This window comes from Artemia franciscana, chromosome 11 (assembly GCF_032884065.1).
Source record: "Artemia franciscana chromosome 11, ASM3288406v1, whole genome shotgun sequence".
Taxonomy (NCBI): Eukaryota; Metazoa; Arthropoda; class Branchiopoda; order Anostraca; family Artemiidae; genus Artemia; species Artemia franciscana.
The window spans coordinates 16500390-16521604 of NC_088873.1; the positions used below are offsets into that span (position 1 = coordinate 16500390).

The 21215-nt window shown below is 34.6% G+C and overlaps 2 protein-coding genes across 4 annotated transcripts in view; one reads left to right on the top strand and one right to left on the bottom strand.

Annotated features, from left to right (window-relative positions):
- LOC136032890 (zinc finger CCHC-type and RNA-binding motif-containing protein 1-like) overlaps nt 1-21215 on the top strand; it is an 83480-nt gene that overhangs the window by 13614 nt on the left and 48651 nt on the right. Inside the window, exon 2 of one of the 3 annotated variants that reach the window (XM_065713325.1) lies at nt 4720-4917. The exons of the other annotated variants lie outside the window; for them this stretch is intronic. The gene's annotated coding sequence lies outside the window, so the exon portion shown is untranslated. The remainder of the gene's footprint in view (nt 1-4719; nt 4918-21215) is intronic. 3 annotated transcript variants of the gene reach the window in all.
- LOC136032889 (uncharacterized) lies at nt 531-20252 on the bottom strand. Its single transcript, XM_065713322.1, has 6 exons — nt 20103-20252; nt 17304-17448; nt 10309-10457; nt 4048-4171; nt 2989-3123; nt 531-780 (listed from the first exon to the last, which is right to left on the bottom strand). The coding sequence occupies exons 1-6, from the start codon at nt 20176-20178 to the stop codon at nt 561-563; spliced, it is 849 nt and encodes a 282-aa protein (XP_065569394.1). The 5' UTR covers nt 20179-20252; the 3' UTR covers nt 531-560.

A 21215-nucleotide genomic window follows, 5' to 3' on the forward strand; every position in this document is an offset into this window, starting at 1 on the left:
ACTAAGTCAATAATAAAAGAATAAGAATAGCCTACCTTGAATTATTATACACAGAGAATATTTCTAAGTCTAACCCAAAATTGCTCTTGTGAAATGGTATCGGATGTGGTATCTATGGTAGCGTGTATCTGAGGCCAGTAACCAATTAATACTCTTAAAAAAAAGTCCTGGATTTCAACATTTGTTAAGTCGAATGTCATCATAAAAATCTACTGGTCCATCCTGGATTGACAGAATCATATCTTCTTTGTGATCAACCATAAGCAAGCACCTAGAATTCCTAGACACGTTCCTCACCACATGTTTAGTATGTCAAGGCGGAACTGGCTGTAAATATTTTTTTTGAATTTTTTTCATTGTGCACCCATGGAGTCTGTTAATTTGGCTTCTTAAAAGCACATGTATCCAGTGTCTGTACAATTCAAGGGATGGAAGGTATAACAGCCCTTTTAAAGCTAAAATGACTATATTTTGTAAGCTTTTGAGCCCAGAAAAATTATCTTAAAGTTTAACTTAAATGTATTTCAAAATTGTATTTGATTTAGGACCCGTTTGTTTAATTAGTTGAAAAAAAGTACATAAAGCATAAACATCAATAATAGAAATGGACTTCTTTCAAGAATAAGGTTTGGTGCTGCAGAATGCAATTCTTGCTGTCTTGGCTGTTCAAGTAGCCATGGCTTAACTGTTGTCTGTCTTGTATTTTCAATAACTGTTTTCCTGTTTTCAAAGTGTACATTTGTCTCCCTCTCTTTGGGAAAGAAGCAGTCATTCGGTACACTGAAATTAAAAAGCAGTAAAGGCTAGAAAGAAGGAAGAATCCTAAAAGTGATGTTTTGTGGGTTAAAAGTGACAGCTTAATAGACAAAATAATAAAGAAAAAACAAGCAAGGTTTAGATCATTAAAGATGATATGATGGAGAGAAATAATAACAAAGAAGTATTATTGAAGACTAGAACAGAATTAAATAAGCTGGCGAAGAGGAAAAATTCGGGAAAGCAGCAGAAGAGAAAAAAGGAAACTTTGTGCAGTATCTGGAGAAACGCGGAACATTTTCAGATTCTTATATATATATATATATATATATATATATATATATATATATATATATATATATATATATATATATATATATATATATATATATATATATATATATATATATATATATATATATATATATATATATATATATATATATATATATATATATATATATATATATATTATATATATATATATATATATATATATATATATATATATATATATATATATATATATATATATATATATATATATATATATATATATATATATATATATATATATATAATACTAACTACTAACTACTAACTGGGATACTAACTAACTAGAAGATACCAACTCAAAATACTAACTAGGATAGCGTCCCAAAGGACTATAGGGTAGACCATGCATAACTTGTTCCTTTTAAATTAGTTGGCATTGATTAATTCTCAGTTAATATTATTCTGTAAGGTCATGAACAGAACCTTTGTTTCAAGTAAAACTAGTGCTTTAAAATGCAAAACAAAACAATTTTTTGGCTCCAAACGTCTTTCTCTTGCTGACAATAACTACAAAATAAATTATTTTCAAGTGGTCCAAATAAGCAGTTTGACAGTTTTGCTGCATCTGATTGTTTGTTTTTATTCTAAGCATATAGGATTTTTTTACTTTTGTTAATTGTTTGGGCTCGGTAGGATATCCTAGGTTCAGATATAAACACACATTTTAAATATCGTAGAACCGTCTTCCATCTGTCTTTTTATCATAGATTATTGGAAATACAATGTAATATTTCCTAAAAGTCCATGTTTTAAATACAAATTCGAGCTAAAGTCAGTGTAAATGCACACTGTAGTATTATAGAGTTATATAGTTATTGGTGTTCAACTTCTGGTGATTTTTACATGAGCCCAAATTTCAAAAAGCTGCTTCTTTTGAATTTCTCTTTTGTCAATCAAGATTCTGGATGATGATTTAAGTCTTTGATGAACTTGACTTCACCAAACAGTGTCCTCTAAACGCCGTAATAATTATGACATTCTAGAAATCCACTTGCTTCCAGTTACATGAACTAGGTACTAGTAACAACTAGTAGTGTTTTTGGAATATAATTCGTTCAGCTAAATACAATTTTTCTAGCTATATAAAACAGCAATGACAAAAGATTTCAGGACAAAAATAGGGACTATAGACTGCAGCCTACTTTGTAATTCGAGCCTGGTCATACTCTACTACTACTAAAAACTCACTGCAGCAAAAAGTCGCCTGAGGCCAACACAGCCACGCACGCTTCTCATCCATCCCAATCTATTCAACTCCCTTTTTAAGCCCACCCAAGAAGTTTCCCATATTGATAATGTACTATATTATGCCTAGGGACTATTTCACTCTGCTATTGACTTTTCTAGCTATGACATTTTATGCAGACATTTTGTGCATGACATTTTGTGCCTGAGACATGGAATATCCAGTTCTAATGAAACTTACATCATTAGAAATTGTGAATTTTGTTTTTTTGACTAAACAAAGCAGAATTAATATTTTTAATTTCAGGAAAAGGCAGTTCCAAAAAATGTTGAAATATACCTGCTAGGCAAGCGTCAAAATCAAAGAAATTTGGCAGCTTTGGGATTTCCCTGTAATGCTAACTGCTTTGATTGTAAACCTTGCCTACATTGGGGACGTGAAATTTCATTGCCTTTCTAATCAGATTTTATGGACAAAACTTGTCTATAAAGCTCTATAAAACTTGTCTTGTTTTCAAAGCCTAGAGGGGGTGGCTCGAAAACTTGTCTATAGACAAAACTCGTCCTCTTCCCCAGAATTGAATTTGACGTCCCCTACCGTTCCCCTTCTTTTTCACAACATTGCATGATAGGAACGCCAACGGTGATATAGAGTAAATAAAGGCAATCTAAATGAAAATAATTAACTTTTCAACTGGATTGTAATTTTACCTTTTGCACTGCTTGGCTATGAAATTGAGCGCAGAGTCTATTATCCCTTGGACAACCAAAGATGCACCCGGATTTATTCTCTCGCATTGGTTCTTTGTGTGAAAGATCATGCACTGGCGAAATGACTTGTGTGAGCTGCAAAATATCAAATTGTCAGTTCAACTAGCCTACTCAAAAGCTAACCACTAAACACCATAAATTTGTTTTTAAAGTTGCAGCTTCAATGTGCCTGTTATCTGGTGGTGAAGTTTTTGTAAATTTTTTTCTTCCTTTTTTGAGTGCTTTTGGTTATGTGTGTGAACTTGATGAAAGTGTATTCTATATGAAGTCCATTTTAGTTTGGAGTTTTCAAATTGGGAGAATAGTGAGGCTTATTGAGAATTTATTGGCCAGTCTGTTTTGAGGGGCTGGTTTTAATCCGAACCATTCTTAAGAGAGCATTAGTTTTAAGTCAAACAAGCGCTTTGCTGCAAAAAAGGGAGTGGTTTTGATGGGTTTGGCTTCTAAGTGTCTTGTATGCTTAGCCAAGATACAAGATACAAAGAGAATCACCACTCTAGCATTAACTAAGATATTAAAAATGTATCTTTTTTTTGAATTATGAAAACATGGGATAGTATCAAAAACTTGAGCTGAGGCTCATTTGATTTGAAATCTATAATGCTTTCGCTGTTTTAAGTCGGTAAAAAGGATTGGAAGACACCGAACTCTCTCCCTCTTGTACTCTATTTTCTCTGATTTGCACTTCCTTAACCCGTCAAGGCGTTGGATAAACATTTTAATATCTATCTTGCCGAGAACTATCAGAAGGCCCAAAAATATTTGATCAATTTAGATCAATAAAGTACTTAGTCACAAAAAAGCTATTTAATCGATTTGGCTTCATGAGACTCCGCAAATTTACCCAGCGTGAAAGATACAATGAAAATAGAAAGACTTCACTTTTCATATTTGCTTCTCTTTATTTTTTTTCGTTTTTACGTAGCTGGAAATCTTTTCCAACGATGATTCTCTAAAGCAGGAATCGAGAGTAGAATCACCAAACAGAAAATAGCTTACCAGCAGACATCTGAATTTTTTGGATCAAAGAGCATAACAGCTGTCACAAGTTCGTTGAAATTCTTGGCACATTTAAGGTTGTCTGACACTATGCTTCGTAAGCAAACTGCATGTTCCAAGTATGCTAAAAATAAAATTAAGATATTACATTCCATTGAAAAATTAAACAACTTAGGGGGTTCCAGCTAAAGGTGGGGATAAAAAATGGAACAAATATTGCCTTAAACAAATTCTTGGGCACATTCAGTCTTTGTTCTAAGCTTAAAGCGAGTTTTGGGAGTAGTATTAAGGGTTCTGCTCTGATTAAGCAAAAAGAAAAGAAAATAATTGTATAATTAAAGCTCTGTTTTTTCAGCCAAGTACGGCGAGGAGGAATTATAACAATTAGTATCAATGTGATATATGTGCTCGCTTAAGCTGGCTTCTAGTATTATCCATCAGGGGCCTCATCTAGACTTGGGATAAGATTTGTAAACTTAAGGTTCAGCAGTAATCCGTCCTAATATATATTTTGTTTTAATTTGTTACAATGGATTCTGCTGGGCTTATTTTATATTACATATGTTGGAAACTAGCTTTGTTGCGTTGTGACTGTACTGGTAAACGTAAACTTCTTCGCTTTTCAGTCCGTTTTTACTAGTCGTCAAAGTTAAAGCTGGAATTACATTTCAGATAAGCTCGAGGGATTGGCTACTTTTCCCCTGCCGGTTTATTTCTCGGAGATCTACGAGTGTCCTTCAGCTCCATCACACGTGACACAGTTTTGCCATCCCCGGCACAGCCCCCACTACGCTCGGCGTAGTTTCGCCATCATTGGTGCACTGTTGCCACAGCTGTTACGTGCCCCCTGGTGTACATGATTTCGAAAAGGTTCGATCCTCTATATATGGCAATTAATGATGTCTTGAATCTAGTCGGCTGCACACCTATTACTGACATTGTTTTCACTCGACAATGGCGGAGTAATGTGAAGAATCAGTGATTTGGTCACATCACACATTACCGAAAAGATGATTATAATCATCTCCTTGGTGATTGATAAAATACGTAAACTACTATACAGATGTATTTTATTTGAATATTTAATGTATAGAGAGGGCCCCGCAAGAATATCTAATCAGGCCTCGCATTTATTCGATCCGGGCCTGTGAATAGGAGAAGAAAAGTGAAATGGTTGATAGTCCTTTTTTTCTATTTGGCGTTCTACGCACTAAACCCCAAAAGAATCAGAGGATGGAAATCTCGTTTTCCTGTCATGTGCCTTAGAAACAGTTTATTTGGCATTTTCACTTGCGAAATTCATTAGTTGATCAGCTTTTCATTCGCCAAAGGAAGAAAAGGCTCTGGTCAAAAAATTGGAACTTCAGATTAGTACTCAAAGTTTTCGAAAATTTCCCCAATTTTCAAAAAAGGAAGGGAAACACCCCCAAATTATCAAGTGATCAATAATGACCAAAACTCTAAGAAACAGTGTCTTGATAACAATAGATACATGAAAATAACCAAATTTTATGTTTATTCAAAGTATATAAAATTAGTCAAGTTTAATGTTACCCGTCAAAAGTTACGAGCCTGATAAAATTTGCCCGATTTTCAAAAAAGGAAGGAAAACACCCCAAATTATCAAGTAATCTTAATGGAAATCACACCTTCAGATTCAGCATATCGAATGAAAATTCGGTTTGTTGTTTGGTTTGGCTATGGGGGCATCTCTCTCCCCTTTGTTGGCAAATCTCTTCATAGAATCTATTGAAACCTCCGCCATACACAGTTTTAGGCTCTCTCCATGTTTCCGAGGCAGATTCAAGAATGATGTGGTTTGCATTTGGAAACACGGTTTAGAGTCTTTAGACCTTTTCCATAAACATTTAAATAGTTTTGACAAAAACGTAAAATTTACAGTGGAGTTTGAAGAAAGTGATAAACTACCTTTTCTGGATATCTTATTGATTAAAAGTGAGTTCCATTTACTTTTTTCAGTTTATAGAAAGCCTACTCACAGTGATAGGTATTTGAACTTTCACTCTTGCCATCCTATTTCAGTGAAACGAGGGGTTGTGATTGCACTGGTGGATAGAGCTTTCAGATTTTGTTCCCGGGAGTTTTTAGATTCTGAATTGTTATATTTGAGGGATGTTTTATTTTGTAATAGCTACCCGATTAAATTCATTGATGAAATAATAAAAAATAGACGCATTAAACACAACAATTGGGTTATTGGGGTTTCACAGTGCACAGAATTAAACTTACCGAAAAGTTTCATTTCTTTACCTTATGTACCTACTTTGGGGGAGATGCTTAAAAGAATTTTAGGTAAACATAACATTGATACTTGTTTCCAATCAGTGAGACCATTAGATAGTTTTCTTAATTCTGGGAAGGATTTAAGCCGGGGAGATTTAGTTAGTGGGGTGTATAAAATTCCTTGTTCGCGTGGAAAGTTTTATATTGGTAGAACTCACCAACAATTTACTGAAAGATTTATTGAGCATCGCAACTCAATAGAAAAAACCCTACAACTAAGAAAGCCTCCCGAAACTTTTGTTTCGGCTCTAGCTGAACATACATTCTTTTATCCCGAACATTTTATACAATTTTATGAGGCTACAGCTATTTCTAATGATAGAGGTTTTTCTCAGTGGGTGAGGGAGGCTATAGAAATTAAAAAACATATATTTGCTAATATTTCAATAAATAGAGACACAGGGAATTTAAATATTGACCCAATTTCTGATATTCTTTTGAAAAATGAACCAATAGTCGATGGGGGAATTAAAATTTTACACAATCACCAGGGAACAAGATTATCCACTAGACCAAAAAGAGTTGCTTCAATGTTAGCTTACAAGAGGATTATTTCGCAACAGAATAAGTAACTAAGTTTCAAGTTTCATGATTTTTCCTCAGTTGCTCTTTGATTCTCATTGAAGTAACTCAAATAGCTGCTTTTCCTTACGTGGATAAGTAGCGACAATTGTATTTATTATTATTGGTGGTGGTTTTTATTTGTTTTTAGATTAGTTTTCTTTTAATTTTCTATCTTGTGCTGAAGACGCCTTGTTTGGATACAGGCAAAATATCCGCGTTGTTTTAGTCTTTCAATTCTACTGGCCGTTTTCTTTTTGTAGAGTTTTATCTCTCTTGGTTGTTTAATCAGCATATCGAAGAACCCTACTGTAGAGTTTTCAAGCTCCTATACACAAGCATGTGGAATTTTGCATTTTTGCCAGAAGAAAGATCACGGATGCGTTTTTTTTTCAGGGATGATCGTATCGAACCAGTGATCTTGAAGGATTTTGAGAGAACTCATTTGATTGGAAATCAAAAGTACTACTGTCATTTTTAAGTGACCAAAATATTGGGTGGCAGCTAGTCCCCCTCCCACGCTCCTTTTTCACCAAATTTACCCTGTCAGAACTTTCAGATCGCCCTTTTGCTCGGCATAGTCGAAAGAACTAATAACTACGGCTTTGAGGATGACTTGACCCCCCGCAGCTCCCGGGGAAGGGCTGCAAACTATGAACTTTGTCCATTATTTACATAAAGTATTGGTTATTGTGAAGCATACATATATTTTTCAGGGGAATGGGGGCTACGTGGGAAAATTTTTCAGTGGATGAAATTTTTCGTGGGGGAAGGGGATTTTCCATTGAGGGGGAACCAGATTTCCTGACATTATTTAAAAAACGAGCAGACATGAAATAAAAAACAAGCTATTTCAACTCAAAGTAAGGAGCAACATTAAAACTGAAAACGAATAGAAATTATTACGTATATGTGGCAATTACCCCTCCTCAATACCCCGCTCTTTACGCTAAAGGTTTTTATAGAACTTTTTACAAAGCTTATTATTCTAACTAACAGGCCTCGTGTTTCAGGAGTCATTTTCAAATAATTGGAACAATAAATCAAACTTTAGCATAGATAGCGTGGTACTAAAGAGAGGTCAACACCTTCATATATGTAATAATAATATAATGTAATTCATATACAAATAATAATAATATATGTAATGTCCGTTTGAAGCTTTAATGTTGCTCCTTACTTTCAGTATTACCGTTTAAAAATGTTGTTTTTACCAAGCACCTACCCATAAATCTTTTTTAGGAGTGGGGTGGTTTTTACCAAGCACCTACCCATAAATCTGTTTTAGGGGTGGAGAGGGGGCCAAATTCCTAAACCCAAAAAATATTATTGGGAAATTATAGGAAAATCGCATGAATTTCAACATATTCCAAGAACGCGAGCTCAAAAATCATCCCGCTTATGCTTTACACAAGCTTGGCCCAACCCCTTGTAGAGCAAGAGATCTGTGTTTCTATTTTGCCTTTTTTGAGATTTCTCTGCAATTCTTTGAGTTTCCTCATGCAAAATCTAGTTTCCCAAATTATTCAAGAATGGCCTAAATGTGTAGGCTCACAAGGAAGTTCGGAAAAGAATAGGACCCCCTCCCCCTAAGAAAAGGATTGGCCACTGAATACTAAAGGATTTTAACTGTTTTACACTCGTTTCGAATTTCTAAACTAAAATGCACATATACTTTCACCACACAGAAATAAATAAAAAGAAACATATGAAGGATAAAAAAAAAGAATACCGAAGAATTCCCCACCAGGTGACAGGTACATTGAAGCTGCAGCGTTTCCAAAAAAGGAAATTGATACGTCTCTTGGACTTGATTATTTTGGATTGTGGATAGTCAAAACAATATTTCCATATTTTCCGCCCAGAGCTCATTCTGCCAGTGCATGATTTTCGTACAAATCACTGTTCTTATCATGCACTGTTAAGGAAAGGAAGGGGAAGGGGGCAGGGGACGTAAAATTCATTGCTGGGGGAGGGGAATGACTAAAGAAGTTTCGTGTCCAATCCACCAATGGTTTTGCTCTATAAGCCCCTGTGGAAGTTATAACCAATGCACGGTAGAAAGGAAATTATGTAGCGAGGAAACTATGTGTTGAAAGGTTGTCGAAATGGCATGTTCGCAATATCTCGAGAACGGCTTTCGGTATCAACTTTCAGGTACTATTAAGTCGGTTGGCAAGTGTTCTTTAATTTATCGTTTCGGGTTGAGGTTAGCGCTAGATCAAAAGGTGCAATTTATATCAAGGCTATCCAAATATTCTATCTGGAATGTCTCGGGAACGGCTTGGGGATGGATTTGAAACTTTCAGGTAGTGTTGTGAAAGGAAAGGGGGATTAGGGTAGGCTTTAAATTTGGCTGAGGGAGGAGGGGCTAAATATGCTTTATCTTCATTCAACATCAACGTTTTTGCACTCTAAACCGCTATGGGACTTCCAATGTATTCATGGTTAACTAGCAAGGTTAACCATGTATAAAAGACATTATATATTTTCAAGTTATCCAATAGTGCATCAGAAATATCTTGGGAGACAATGTTGGAACTTTCAGGTTTTTTTTTGGTGTGTGGATTGTTTTTTAGGACTCTTGACTTGGGATGGAGGAGAGACAAGTTTAAACATATATTGTCCAAAATCTGACTAAAAGTTTTGGATTCCTTAAGCCCCTGTGCGTATAAAATCTGTTCATGGTGAAGTAATGAAATAAATCGAAAAGACACTGTATATACTCAGTTTAGCAAAACATTGTATCTGGAATACCTTAAGAACGTACTGGGAGACCGATTTGAAACTTTAGGGATGTTAGAAGAACAAGTGGAGCTTAAATTTGACTTGAGGGAGGGGACAGAGATAAATCTAGAGACACTGCGCATCCAGGCCATCAAAATAGCATATCTACAATAGCATGAGAACGGCTTGAGTGATGCAGCTTAAACTTTTTAGGAGTGTTAGAGGGACCAAGTGCACCTAAAATTTTGAATTCGGGAAAGGGGTGGTGGAAGTGAACCTAACGAAAATTCGAAAAAAAAGTACTATGAGCTTTATGGGACCTATAGTCTATTCACAACTAAATAGCAAGGCATGCAAAAAAAAAATAAAATACCACTTTTTGCTAGTTGACAAAACAAGGCATGTTTACAAATTCCTGGGAACGACTTAGGGGATCTCCCTTGAAATTTCTTTAATTCTGAAAATCTCTTTCTAAAAGTGGGTGCGCTGCAAGAAATATGTGAAATAAGATTTTTCGCTCTGCTGAATATCCTGATTTATAATGATTGCTTCTTATTTTTACGTTTCTGGTCTTTCTTTCTTATTTTTCAATTTTTCACTACAAAAGAGAACTAATGACATTTTTAATTGTCTCTGTTTCAGGCCCAATTTTGCTAAGAATGCACTTACATTTTTTATTCTGATTTGAATCTTCATAACAAATATCATTTGCACTCTTGCTTGCTTCGTCAAGGATTTGTAAGTAATCAAACATAGATGGCCCTCCAATGCAGTTTTTCAAAAATGTTCTTGAGCAATCTCGTAGTTCTAAAAACGACCTGAAAAATTGTTTTTATTAAAATTGATTTATGCACAAATACGAAAGTATGTTTTCAAAATTAGCCTAATGTATTGCTTGTTGGTATTATAATAAACATTATATATTATTGGTTAATTACTAATAGTTAAAACCCCATTAGTTCTCAGTTTTAAAGACTATTAGCAAGCATTTGACTCAGCTGATGGAGGAGTCTTAGCGAAGGTCCTATCCTTGTATGGTATACCACATGAATAAATTAAAGGGATTAGTGCTATGTAGAAGAATAACATTGCTGCTGATAAGGAAGGAAATGAGGGTACTAGCTGGTTTTGTAGGAAATTAGGAGTTAAGCAAGTTTGCTTTCTATCCCCATTTATATGGATTATTTCGATAGACTTTGTTCTAAGGAGCACAGAAAAGGCAATGGGATGACACGGATTCAATTGGGGAAGTAAATGTCCATGAGTTTTGTGTACCCGACTGACTTACCGTATTTCAAACAGTAAGCTGTACAAAAATGTAGTTCAATCCCACTTTCTAGGGCTATTATGAGAAAAGGATTGAAATGTTTTGGACACGTTCTGCGGATGAAGGATGACAGATTGCCAATAATCGTCCTTGTCGGCCAACCATTTAGGACCAAACAAAAAGTAGGTTGTCCTCAAATAGTGTGGGAGGACGTCGTAAGGAAAGATTTAAGAAAAATTGGAACCTCTTGGGAAGATGTAAAGAAGAAGACTTTGAATAGATTGAAATAGAGGAGGAGCATGCGTAGCTGCAGTGAGTTGTTAGTAGTAGTAGTAGTAGGAATACCCATGAGAGATAAGGCTTTTTGATAAGACTGTTACTATTGTTTTTCGTTTTATTTTTATTGCGGAACTGTGACTGGTTTGTGACTGAAAACTTTTTTTTATGTGGAACATAATCCCTTACTTTTGATCTGATCAAAGGTTTGAAACATAGCAAAATGTCTCGACGAGTTTCTTGTAACTTAAACAATATAAAAAAAATCTGCTTTGGCATGTGCAGGTAAGGACTTTTGAAGTGATATCCTTATCCTTTTCTTATATAGATGCACGTAAGGGTTGGATAGAGCATTGATTACTTTATTTTTGCTGGAAGGATTCGTAGACTCATAGACTAGGGTTTTGACGAATCGTTATTGTTTCTAATTTAAAATTTAGTTTTAATTTCTTTTTTGCTCAAAACTTACATGAATGTAATTGAAAACTGAACGAAAATTAAATGCATCAAGACTAGAGAACACCTTGCCCCCCGATGGACCCGCCTTTGAGGTTTGCATTGGTATTTCACTCTTCGTTTTTCTCTCTCCGTTCGGGGTGGAGATTATTAAACAAAATAAATCTAAATCTCTGGGGCCGAAGCAGAGACTTTGAGCTGGTTGTGAAGCTTTGCGAATATTTTGACCAAATGTGGCATAACACTGCAATGACTATAGTAGGATTAGTAATGCTTCGATTACTTTAGTAGCTAAAATGCTTGGATAAGTACTCTCCACATTGTCTTGGCTAAGCAAGAAAGTTGCATGTACAAAATTGCGAGAATCACCCCTCGGGATTGGAATTGTTGTAGGCTACCTGCTAAATAGGTGTTCCAGGAAAGACTTTGTGGCTAGTGTTTTCATAATTGTAACAGAAGTGTCAAACTAGAACAAAAATTAGTCTGTCTATTGGTATCTGGTCGAACTGAGGAAAAAATTTTGGTCCCAAGAGACGCAACTTTTGTGAAGTTTCATTTTAATTTTGTTTCGTCTTTCCTACTTAAATTCATATATAAAAAACCCATACACATGTATATAAACAATGTCTCCACTTCTCAATACCGGAAAATTTTTTGCTAGTCGACTGAATACGTTAGGTCTGATACTGTCGTCCCCAAAATAAAGTGCGTATGCCAAACATCTTTCTTAGAAAATAAGTTGGAATGTCGTGGTTGACCTTAATCTTGAGGTCATTTTGCTGGGACACAGTTATATAGGAGGCTGAAAACCCATTACGATAGGAGAAAAATTTTACTATGCATTTAGCTCCAACACTACCTTTTTGATCGCTGCACTCTGGAACTCGTATTTATTTTACGAATTTTCTCCTATTTAAGTTTTATAGATAAAACCTATCTTGTCCATAGTTTAGAAACTTGATTTCCCCTTTCCTGTAAAATTATGAAAATGCTTTATTTTCAAGCAAGCCGATATATAACTTAAATATTAGACTTACGGGTCAAACACTAACTTTTTGATCGCTGCACTCTGGAACTCGTATTTAATTTGTTCTTTCTTTTTATTTTATGAATTTTTTTCTGTTTAAAATTTATAGTAAAACATATCTTGTAAAACGTTTAAAAACTTGATTTACCCTTTCCTGTAAAATTATGAAAATATAAAGTAAACGCCTTATTTCCGAGCAAGATGATATATAACTTAAATATTAGACTTGCAGCGGCTTTCCATGGCAGGATAGCCTTGCATATCCATTACTAGCCAAAACGTTTTATTAAATTTTAATTAATACAGTAGAACTGTTTAGCATAAAATAATTTCTTTTTTGAGAAACTTTGAAAGCATGTTTACCTTTCATTTCCGCCGTTTCAGTTCTTATCTCCATGTTTCCTCCCTTTAAATCAAGGGAGTTATTTTTCCGTAGTCATGGCAACCCATGTAGTTTTAGAATTGAGTTAATTTATTTAGTTAATTACTGAGAGGGACACATTTGACTCCGAGGTATAGCACACTATTGAAACTGAATACTAAATTAATTATCGAGTTACCATTTCGAAGTCAAATACACTTTTCTATGACCATTATCACGTTAACTTCGTGTTGGAACCATCTACTTCTCCTCAAAGTAATACGAACGAATTACGACTTCACTCTTCGAATTACTGTTCGAATTACGACTTCGAAGTACCGCACCTTAAAATACTTTGTCTTACATGTTTAGTTTGGTTTATTAATAAGCAGCATCAATCTATTTTGATGCCAACTTCTTCTATTAAGGGGAAATTTAGGGGAGGGGAGGAGGGCTTACTTAATGCTAGAAAATAATTTTGTGCGTCTTCGCAAGGAAAATCCTTGTCCTCCCCCTATTTTTTTCGTGTTTTGGCGACCCGTATGTCTGCTATTTATCCAGCAATATGCTATTTTTCGAAAGAGGCTACATTTTTGTGTACTTTAGGTATAGTTTAGCTGTTAAACTGCCTCTAGTAAATTAAAACTTAATAGTTTTGGTTACATGTACGTTTAGCTACCTGTTTCAGTGTTGTACGTATGATTTTTTTTTTTTCATAATTGGAAGTAGGGGTTTAAACTCACATTCAGCTATGGATTTTCAGACATTAATCTTCTTCTAATTATCAGCTAGTGTGAAAACCCCTCAGTATTATTTTTACTACATTGCCCCTATTTCCCATGTTTGTTATGCAAATAAACATGGTAACTCTAGCTGCTACAGGGGCAAGTTTGTGTCTATAAGAATATTTTTTTATTTTTAAACAAAACCCTGGCAAATTATAAACCTTGCAACCTTACTGCTTGCAACAGAAAGATGTATCAAAATAAACACACTCAATATAGCCTACAGATAGCGAGGTCTTAGCTTGAGACTCTGTCGATATTGAAAGGTCATAGATTTTTATTTCAAACAATCAGACTTGCGTAGTAAATTGTCTTTAAGAAGTTTCGGGTGATCCCCATACCTGAAATTTACTGCGCCAGACACTGGCGGATCCAGGGAGGACCATGCCTCCCCCAGATTTTTCTGGCACCCTCTTTCTCTTTATTTCTTTTTCCACTCTTTTTTTAGAATAAATTTACCGATTTGGTCAATAATTGGCACCTTTGTCACACAGGCTCCCAAGATTTTGTTCATTGGCGCCCTCGTTACAATGGGCTCCCCAAGATTTTGTCCCAGATACGCCCCTGGAGCCAGAAACGTTATTTTGGTCTGTATTTAGTGAAGTGTAGTTATGCGAGAATAACCAGTGGCCAAAGCGGGACCCCGTGGGCAAATCATCCTTGCCAAAGCCCAACTTCGTAAATTGAAACCTATTCCACCTCATTTGCCCGTTGATCGTCCACGTATCTAGCAAAAAATGGTTTAAAGTGATCAGAACAGTTTTTCACACACAAAGACGGTAATTAGGCAATATACAGCTGATGTCTGTCTACAAGTTGGTATTTAGCGTTTTAGAAGTCATCGGTTACAAATATAAGATTCAAATTACAATATAATCGTCATAAACCAAAATCATTGTACCGTTAGTACCACAAATTGTGCTTTACTTTCATCGCTGTTTATATTTAAGGATTTTGGCAGTCACTAATTGCAACCATGAGGCTAAAGTTGCTATAGGAGCGCCCTATATTAAATGTAATATATGGATCCAGACGGATCCTAATTTCTACCAAAGTTTCACAATTAGAGACTATAAGACACGGTATGTTCATTAAAAATCCATAAAAAAGTGCTTTTTTTTCAACAAAAATTGTTGAAAAGGGAATTTAAAACTTGAAACAAAGGCGAATTAGTCGACGTAGAACACCAAACACATTAAATAGAAATTGATGTGAATGAAGTCACGGAATATGAAACGAACAGAAGTTTTAGTAAACTATGGGAGTCAAAGTTGAATCGAACAGAAATTACCACTTTTTAATTAGCTTGACTAGCAGTGGCAAACATTAAAACAAGGGCAAAATATTTTAACCATTAAAATAAGGAAAAAGTAGCCGACTTTTGACGCCAAACACACATTAAACAGAAATTATTGTTTATGAAGTCATGGAATATGAAACGAACATAAGTTTTAATAAACTATGGAATCAAACTTGAATCGAACAGAATTTACCACTTTTTAATTAGTCTGGCTAAAAGTGGCAAACATTAAAACAATGGCAAAAAATTTAACTCTTAAAACAATGGCAAAATAGCTGACGTAAGACGACAAACACACATCAAATAGAAATTATTGTGTATGAAGTCATGGAATATGAAACGAACAGAAGTTTTAATAAACTATGGAATCAAACTTGAATCAAACAGAAATTACCACTTTTTAATTAGTTTGGCTAACAGTGGCAAACATTAAAACAAGGGCAAAACATTTTAACACTTAAAACAATTGCACATTAGCCGACGTAAGACGCCAAACACACATCAAATAGAAATTAATAGAAACGAACAGAAGTTTTAATAAACTATCGAATCAAATTTGAATCAAATAGAAAGGATCACTTTTTAATTAGTTTGGTTAACAAGGGCAAACATTAAAACAAAGGCAAACATTTTAACACTTAAAACAAGGGCAAATTAGCCGAATTAAGACGCCAAACACTCATCAAATAGAAATTAATGTGAATGACGTCGAGGAACATGAAACGAACAGAAGTTTTAATAAACTATCGAATCAAATTTAAATCAAATAGAAAGAATCACTTTTTAATTAGTTTAGTTAACAAGGACAAACATTAAAACAAGGGCAAAACATTTTAACACTTAAAACAAGGACAAATTATCCCGTGTAAGACGCCAAACACATATCGAATAAAAATCAGTGTGAATGAAGTCATGGAATATGAAACGAACAGAAGTTTTAATGAACTATGGAATCAAACTTGAATTGAACAGACCCTACCACTTTTTAATTGGTTTTATTAACAACGGCAAACATTAAAACAAGGGCAAAATATTTTAACACTTAAAACAAGGGCAAATTAGCCGACGTAAGAAGCCAAACACACATCAAGTAGAGATTAACGTGAATGAAGTCATGGAATATGAAACGAACAGAAGTTCAGTAAACTATGGAATCAAAATTGAATGAAAGAGAAAGGACCACTTTTTAATCAGTTTGGTTAAATAAACTATCTAATTAGTTTTTTTTATTATTTCATTGCAATCCCCGTCTGTTTATGTTTGATATCTTGTATGAGCTAATTTGTACTCCTTTTATGTTTCAAATTTGCATAGTGGAAGAGTTTTTTTTTTTAATTCAATAGATGTAATGGACACTTAGGATTAGGGCTGTAAAAAAACCCTTAAGTTTATTTATTGAAATATTGCAATTTAGGTTCGGATGAGTTCACACTCAGGCTTTGGCTCTAGCTAACGGGAGGGACATTGCAGATCTTTGCAAACGGCTGCTATTTTTTAAAAGATCTAAAATTAAATTGATTAATCATTTAATCATGCGTAGCTTGAGATTAAATTTCTTGCTTCAAAATGTAAATTTATGCCCTTACTGCCAAGCTATGACTCAATTATGGGGAATCAAACGTTGGAAATACTTCTCCCGTTAGTGCTCTAACACAATGTTTATGTTTTTAGGAGAGGATTCGTTAGAAAATCAGTGCTCCTCCGCTATGCTCCTCCTCCTTCCAACTTTTTGCATATTTAACCCACTGGGCCATTGCAATAAACACAATAATAACAAACAGTACAGAGATTAAAATCTTAGCAAAATAAACAGACGTACATAAAACAAAAGCCTGCACAATCCGACAATTTTTAACAGGGCTCCGTATCTATCACTAGCTTTCCCAGCCCCCTAATAGCATTGTGAAAATAAGCTTTATTTTCTCTAATTGACGATAAAAACGTTCCTGCAATAGTAGGGGAGCCATTCTATCCTTAGTATCTACATTTTTTTTGTTTAGTTTAAATAGTAGCATAATTTTTAAGCTAACTACCAGGGCTTTCCTTGACACCAGATAATGTTCTAGTTTAACTGATTGTGGAAATATTGAGACGGCAGACACTGAAGTCTTGGAGATATCATTTACCCCCCCCCCCTTTTTTTCTTTTTCTGGGCATACCATGCTACTAAAATCAAATGAAGTTAAAAGTACCTGCAAACTTTAACAAGTTCATTTTCATCGGCTGGAAAAGCTAATTTAGGATCGGCAAGTATTGGGTCTGCGATTCTTGCGCATCTTCTCAAAGACGACTGACCACATTTATTCTCGTTCAGTATCCTGGCTAATGTTTCATTCCCTACAAAAATAAAGTAGTTTAAAAGGATCTCTTACTTACCAGTTATTCCTTCCAAATTTCTTTTCCAAAGAATTTGTCTAGAAAATTATCCTTTTTTTCGAAACAATGCCGCTTTTCTTCAAAGATTAAGTTGTGTCAATGTAGGGATAGAAAGGCTCTACTAATCAAACAATTCGTGGTACCGAACTGTAAGTAATGAGTGACCGGGCCCAATAGTAACCGAAGCTTAAAAAAAGAATTTTCCCAACAATTAATACATCAAAGGAATTGGCATTTTATGCTGAGTTCAAATATATGAAATTCATTAAGTTTAATGTCTCCAATCACAAGCTAAGGGCCCGAGAAATTTTTTCAGATTTTCGGAAAAGAGGGAAACAACGCCAAAAAGTCAAGCGATCTTAATGAAAATAACACCATCGCATTCGCCGTATCGGAGGACCCTTTAGTAGAGGCTTCAAGCTCCTACCTACACAAATTTGGAGTTGTGTATTTTTTTGTCAAAAGAAAGATCACGAATGCGTGTTTTATTTGTCTTTCTTTTGTTTTTCTTTCTACGGATCATCCTTTTAAACCAATTATCCTCAAAAACAGGAGAGGGCTGATTCAAACGGAAATTAAAACTTCTCGTGTCATTTTTCAGTGACCAAAAAGGTCGGAAAGTGGCTATCCCCCCTTTCACGTCCATTTTACCCCCAGATATATCTAATCAAAACTTTGAGATAGCCATTTAATTCAGCATAGTTGAATTCCACTAACTATGCCTCTGGGGATGACAAGACCCCTAACAGTCCCTGGAGAAAGGAATGTAACTTATGCAACGTGTCGATTGCTTGTATATAGTATTTGTTTTTTGGGAAATGCGTGGGGATTTCTTTGGGAAGAATTTTTCGCGGGGAGAAAATTTTTCGGGGTAATTTTTCCACGGAAGGGGATTTGTAAGAATTTTTCCACTGAAAATAAGAAGCACCACTAAGAGTCAAAGTAGACAGAAACTATTCCGTATATGAGGTGGGATCCACTCTCCTCTAGCTCTTGCTCTTTACGCTGAAGTTGGTTGTTTTCCTTATACTTTAAGTGCTGAAACGCAAGTATCGTAAAATTGGAATTATTTTTTTTTTAAGGCACTAAAAAATTTCAGCATAACAAGCGAGGGGAATAGGAGGGGGTAGCCTCCCATATGCAAAATTATATCTGCCCTTTTAGAGTTTTAGCGTCGCTCCGTACTTTCAGCAGGAAAAAGCTTGTTTTTATATTTCATTCTACCAAGGTGGTTCTTGCCTATGATTTAACGTTGTGTTTTTCCAGAAACCATAAATTTTCCCCCAAATTTGGTTCATACATTAATAGTTTTTTTTAATTGGTGTTGTAGAAGTAAATTATCTGGGAAGGTCCTTTTTTTTCTTATGCTGAAGGATTTGTGTTACCTGGCCTGTGGCTTTAACGAAATTGTTTGGATAGGTCATTCCTTTTTTTCTTTTTTCTTATGCTGAAGGATTTGTGTTAAATGGCCTGTGGCTTTAACGATGAATAGATCTTAACCATTAAAGAATATTAGTTTCAAAAATTACAAATTATAAACCAATGGTGCCTGACCTTATAAAATCTTCTAATAGGTTTTTAGCATGCTGTAATTTTCCTTCACTTTAAAACAATTATTTATGCTATTGAGTTCTTTAAAATAGGTTTGGGCGTGTTTTTTTATATTTTTTTATTATTTTACCAGAGTAATGGAACTTCTAAAAAAGTATGTAGAAATAAAGTGCAGATCCGTGTACTGTACTTCCGGGTTGAAAAGCCGCCAAAAATGAGGGTACCTTGTTTTATATCTATTATTCAAATTAATTACGAACTTCTGCTTAATGTAATTCAACCACAAATTATGATATGTGCTTAGTATTTTAATTTGAAATGTTTTCTTTTGTAACAAAGAAGAAATTCTTTTTTAATTCTTCTTAATTCCCGACACAAATAATTCAACCACAAATTATGACGTATGCATAGTATTTTCAATTGGAGCCTGTTTTTGCTGATGATTCTTTGTTAATGCTAATAGTCAAACCTAATTCCGAAATAGTAGATTTTTGTTTAGCCATTAACAAGGAACTTTGTGGGGAAAGTTGTTTCCTCCGCACCCCCCGCTACACCCCAAGATGTCTAGATGCAATCCTAGCCTTTTTACAAAACTTAGCTTATTATCGTTTTTTTTCGTTATAAATATAATTATTTGGTATTATGAGCTAACTGTTGAAGAGAAGCCAGCACAAAAAAAATGTAAGCCAAAAATTAGCTAAATTAGGGGAACATCGCCAGGGGCTATGTTCACACATTAGGGGTTTTGGTCGCAGTTACATCGGTAGCAATTATTATATTTGGAAAGAACGTTGAAGGGAGAATCGATCGTTATATTTATATTTTTATATCTTTTTTTTATATCCAAACATTATCGCAAAGTGTCGTATATTTCTACAAGTCACAAAAATATGCACTTAATGTGGCGTTGTAGGTTTCTTAAACATATGAATGTCAAATCTAGTGTTTCTACAAGAAACACAAATATCTTATTGCTTCATGAACAATTCTAAATGACTTCCTGTACAAGTTTTTACCAAGAACCGTCAAGCTGTATAGGCTAAATAATAATAACAGAAACGTACCTTTCATAACACTAGCTTCTACCATGCTAATCAATGATATAAAAGTAACATATAGAACCGTTTGTAGTTGGTTCATGTTCTCACTTCATATTCCCGACAGTAAATGGTTTCCCGGTGTGCCAGAAAGGAAGTATGCTTTAATAGTTCTACCGAAGCAAATTCATATTCACGTAATGCGTAGTCTGGTGTTCTGTTTTATCGATAATAATTTGTAGTGAAATTCAGTTAAAAAAAAAAAAAAAATTGGCAGGCCTGTATACTGTGTAATACTTTTAGACTTTCATCTGCCTTGTGATAAAACTACGCGATTCTCGTAAAACATTTTACGCTTTCAAAAATACAAGCAAAACAACAGGGAATTTACCTAAGACAGTGGAATTTTTTTAAACCTTGGGAGTATTTCGTATCTATATCTAAGAGCTGTCCTTAGGAAGCTACGTATATAAATAAAATAAAACTTATAGTAAAACAGGATCCTTAAAACTAAAAGTAATTAAAAAGTCCCAGAATCCTTACTTCAACGAATTTCAACCAGGACTAAGGCAAAAACATACGAAACGTGACAATTCATTGTGGCTAAAATTAAGAATATGTTCTTAACGTTATCTTACCTTTTTAGCAGCTATCCTAAAAGATCTTTTTGTAACTTGTTCATCGGTATTGACTACTTATTTCCAATATAATTTGTTAGGTCAGTTTAATTAAATTTGCGTAGAGCATTGAGTGAGTACTCCCTCAAATCCCTATTTAAAGAGATACTATTATTTTTCTTAAGTTTAATTTTGACTGCCTTACGTACAACTTTTTTAATTCCCAGATCATTGCTAATGAAGGAGGTGTAAATCAAATAAAACAACAAGGATTTTAGCTATGACAATTTAATTGTTTAAAGCTTAATAATATTTGGCCTTACTTATCTTCTAATGGCCTAATATTTGGTATGATAAATTCTCTAAGCTGTTGAACAAAATTTGTATGTTTTAGCTAGAAAAAAATTCGTCTACGAAAGTTGTCGAATGGAATTTTTGATGCTAAACTAAAAACATCGTCACTTATTTCCTAGCAGTCGGAGCCCCCCCCCCCCCCGACCAGAACTCTCGATCTATGATCGAA

Excerpts from the sequence above, each read along its gene's own strand:
- LOC136032889 (XM_065713322.1), bottom strand. The coding sequence starts at position 20,178 with ATGAACCAACTACAAACGGTTCTATATGTTACTTTTATATCATTGATT. Across the intron at positions 10,458-17,303 it reads GAACTTGTTAAAGTTTGCAG|GTCGTTTTTAGAACTACGAG; the intron begins GTACTTTTAACT and ends ACAATTTTTCAG. Across the intron at positions 3,124-4,047 it reads AAAAATTCAGATGTCTGCTG|CTCACACAAGTCATTTCGCC; the intron begins GTAAGCTATTTT and ends GATATTTTGCAG.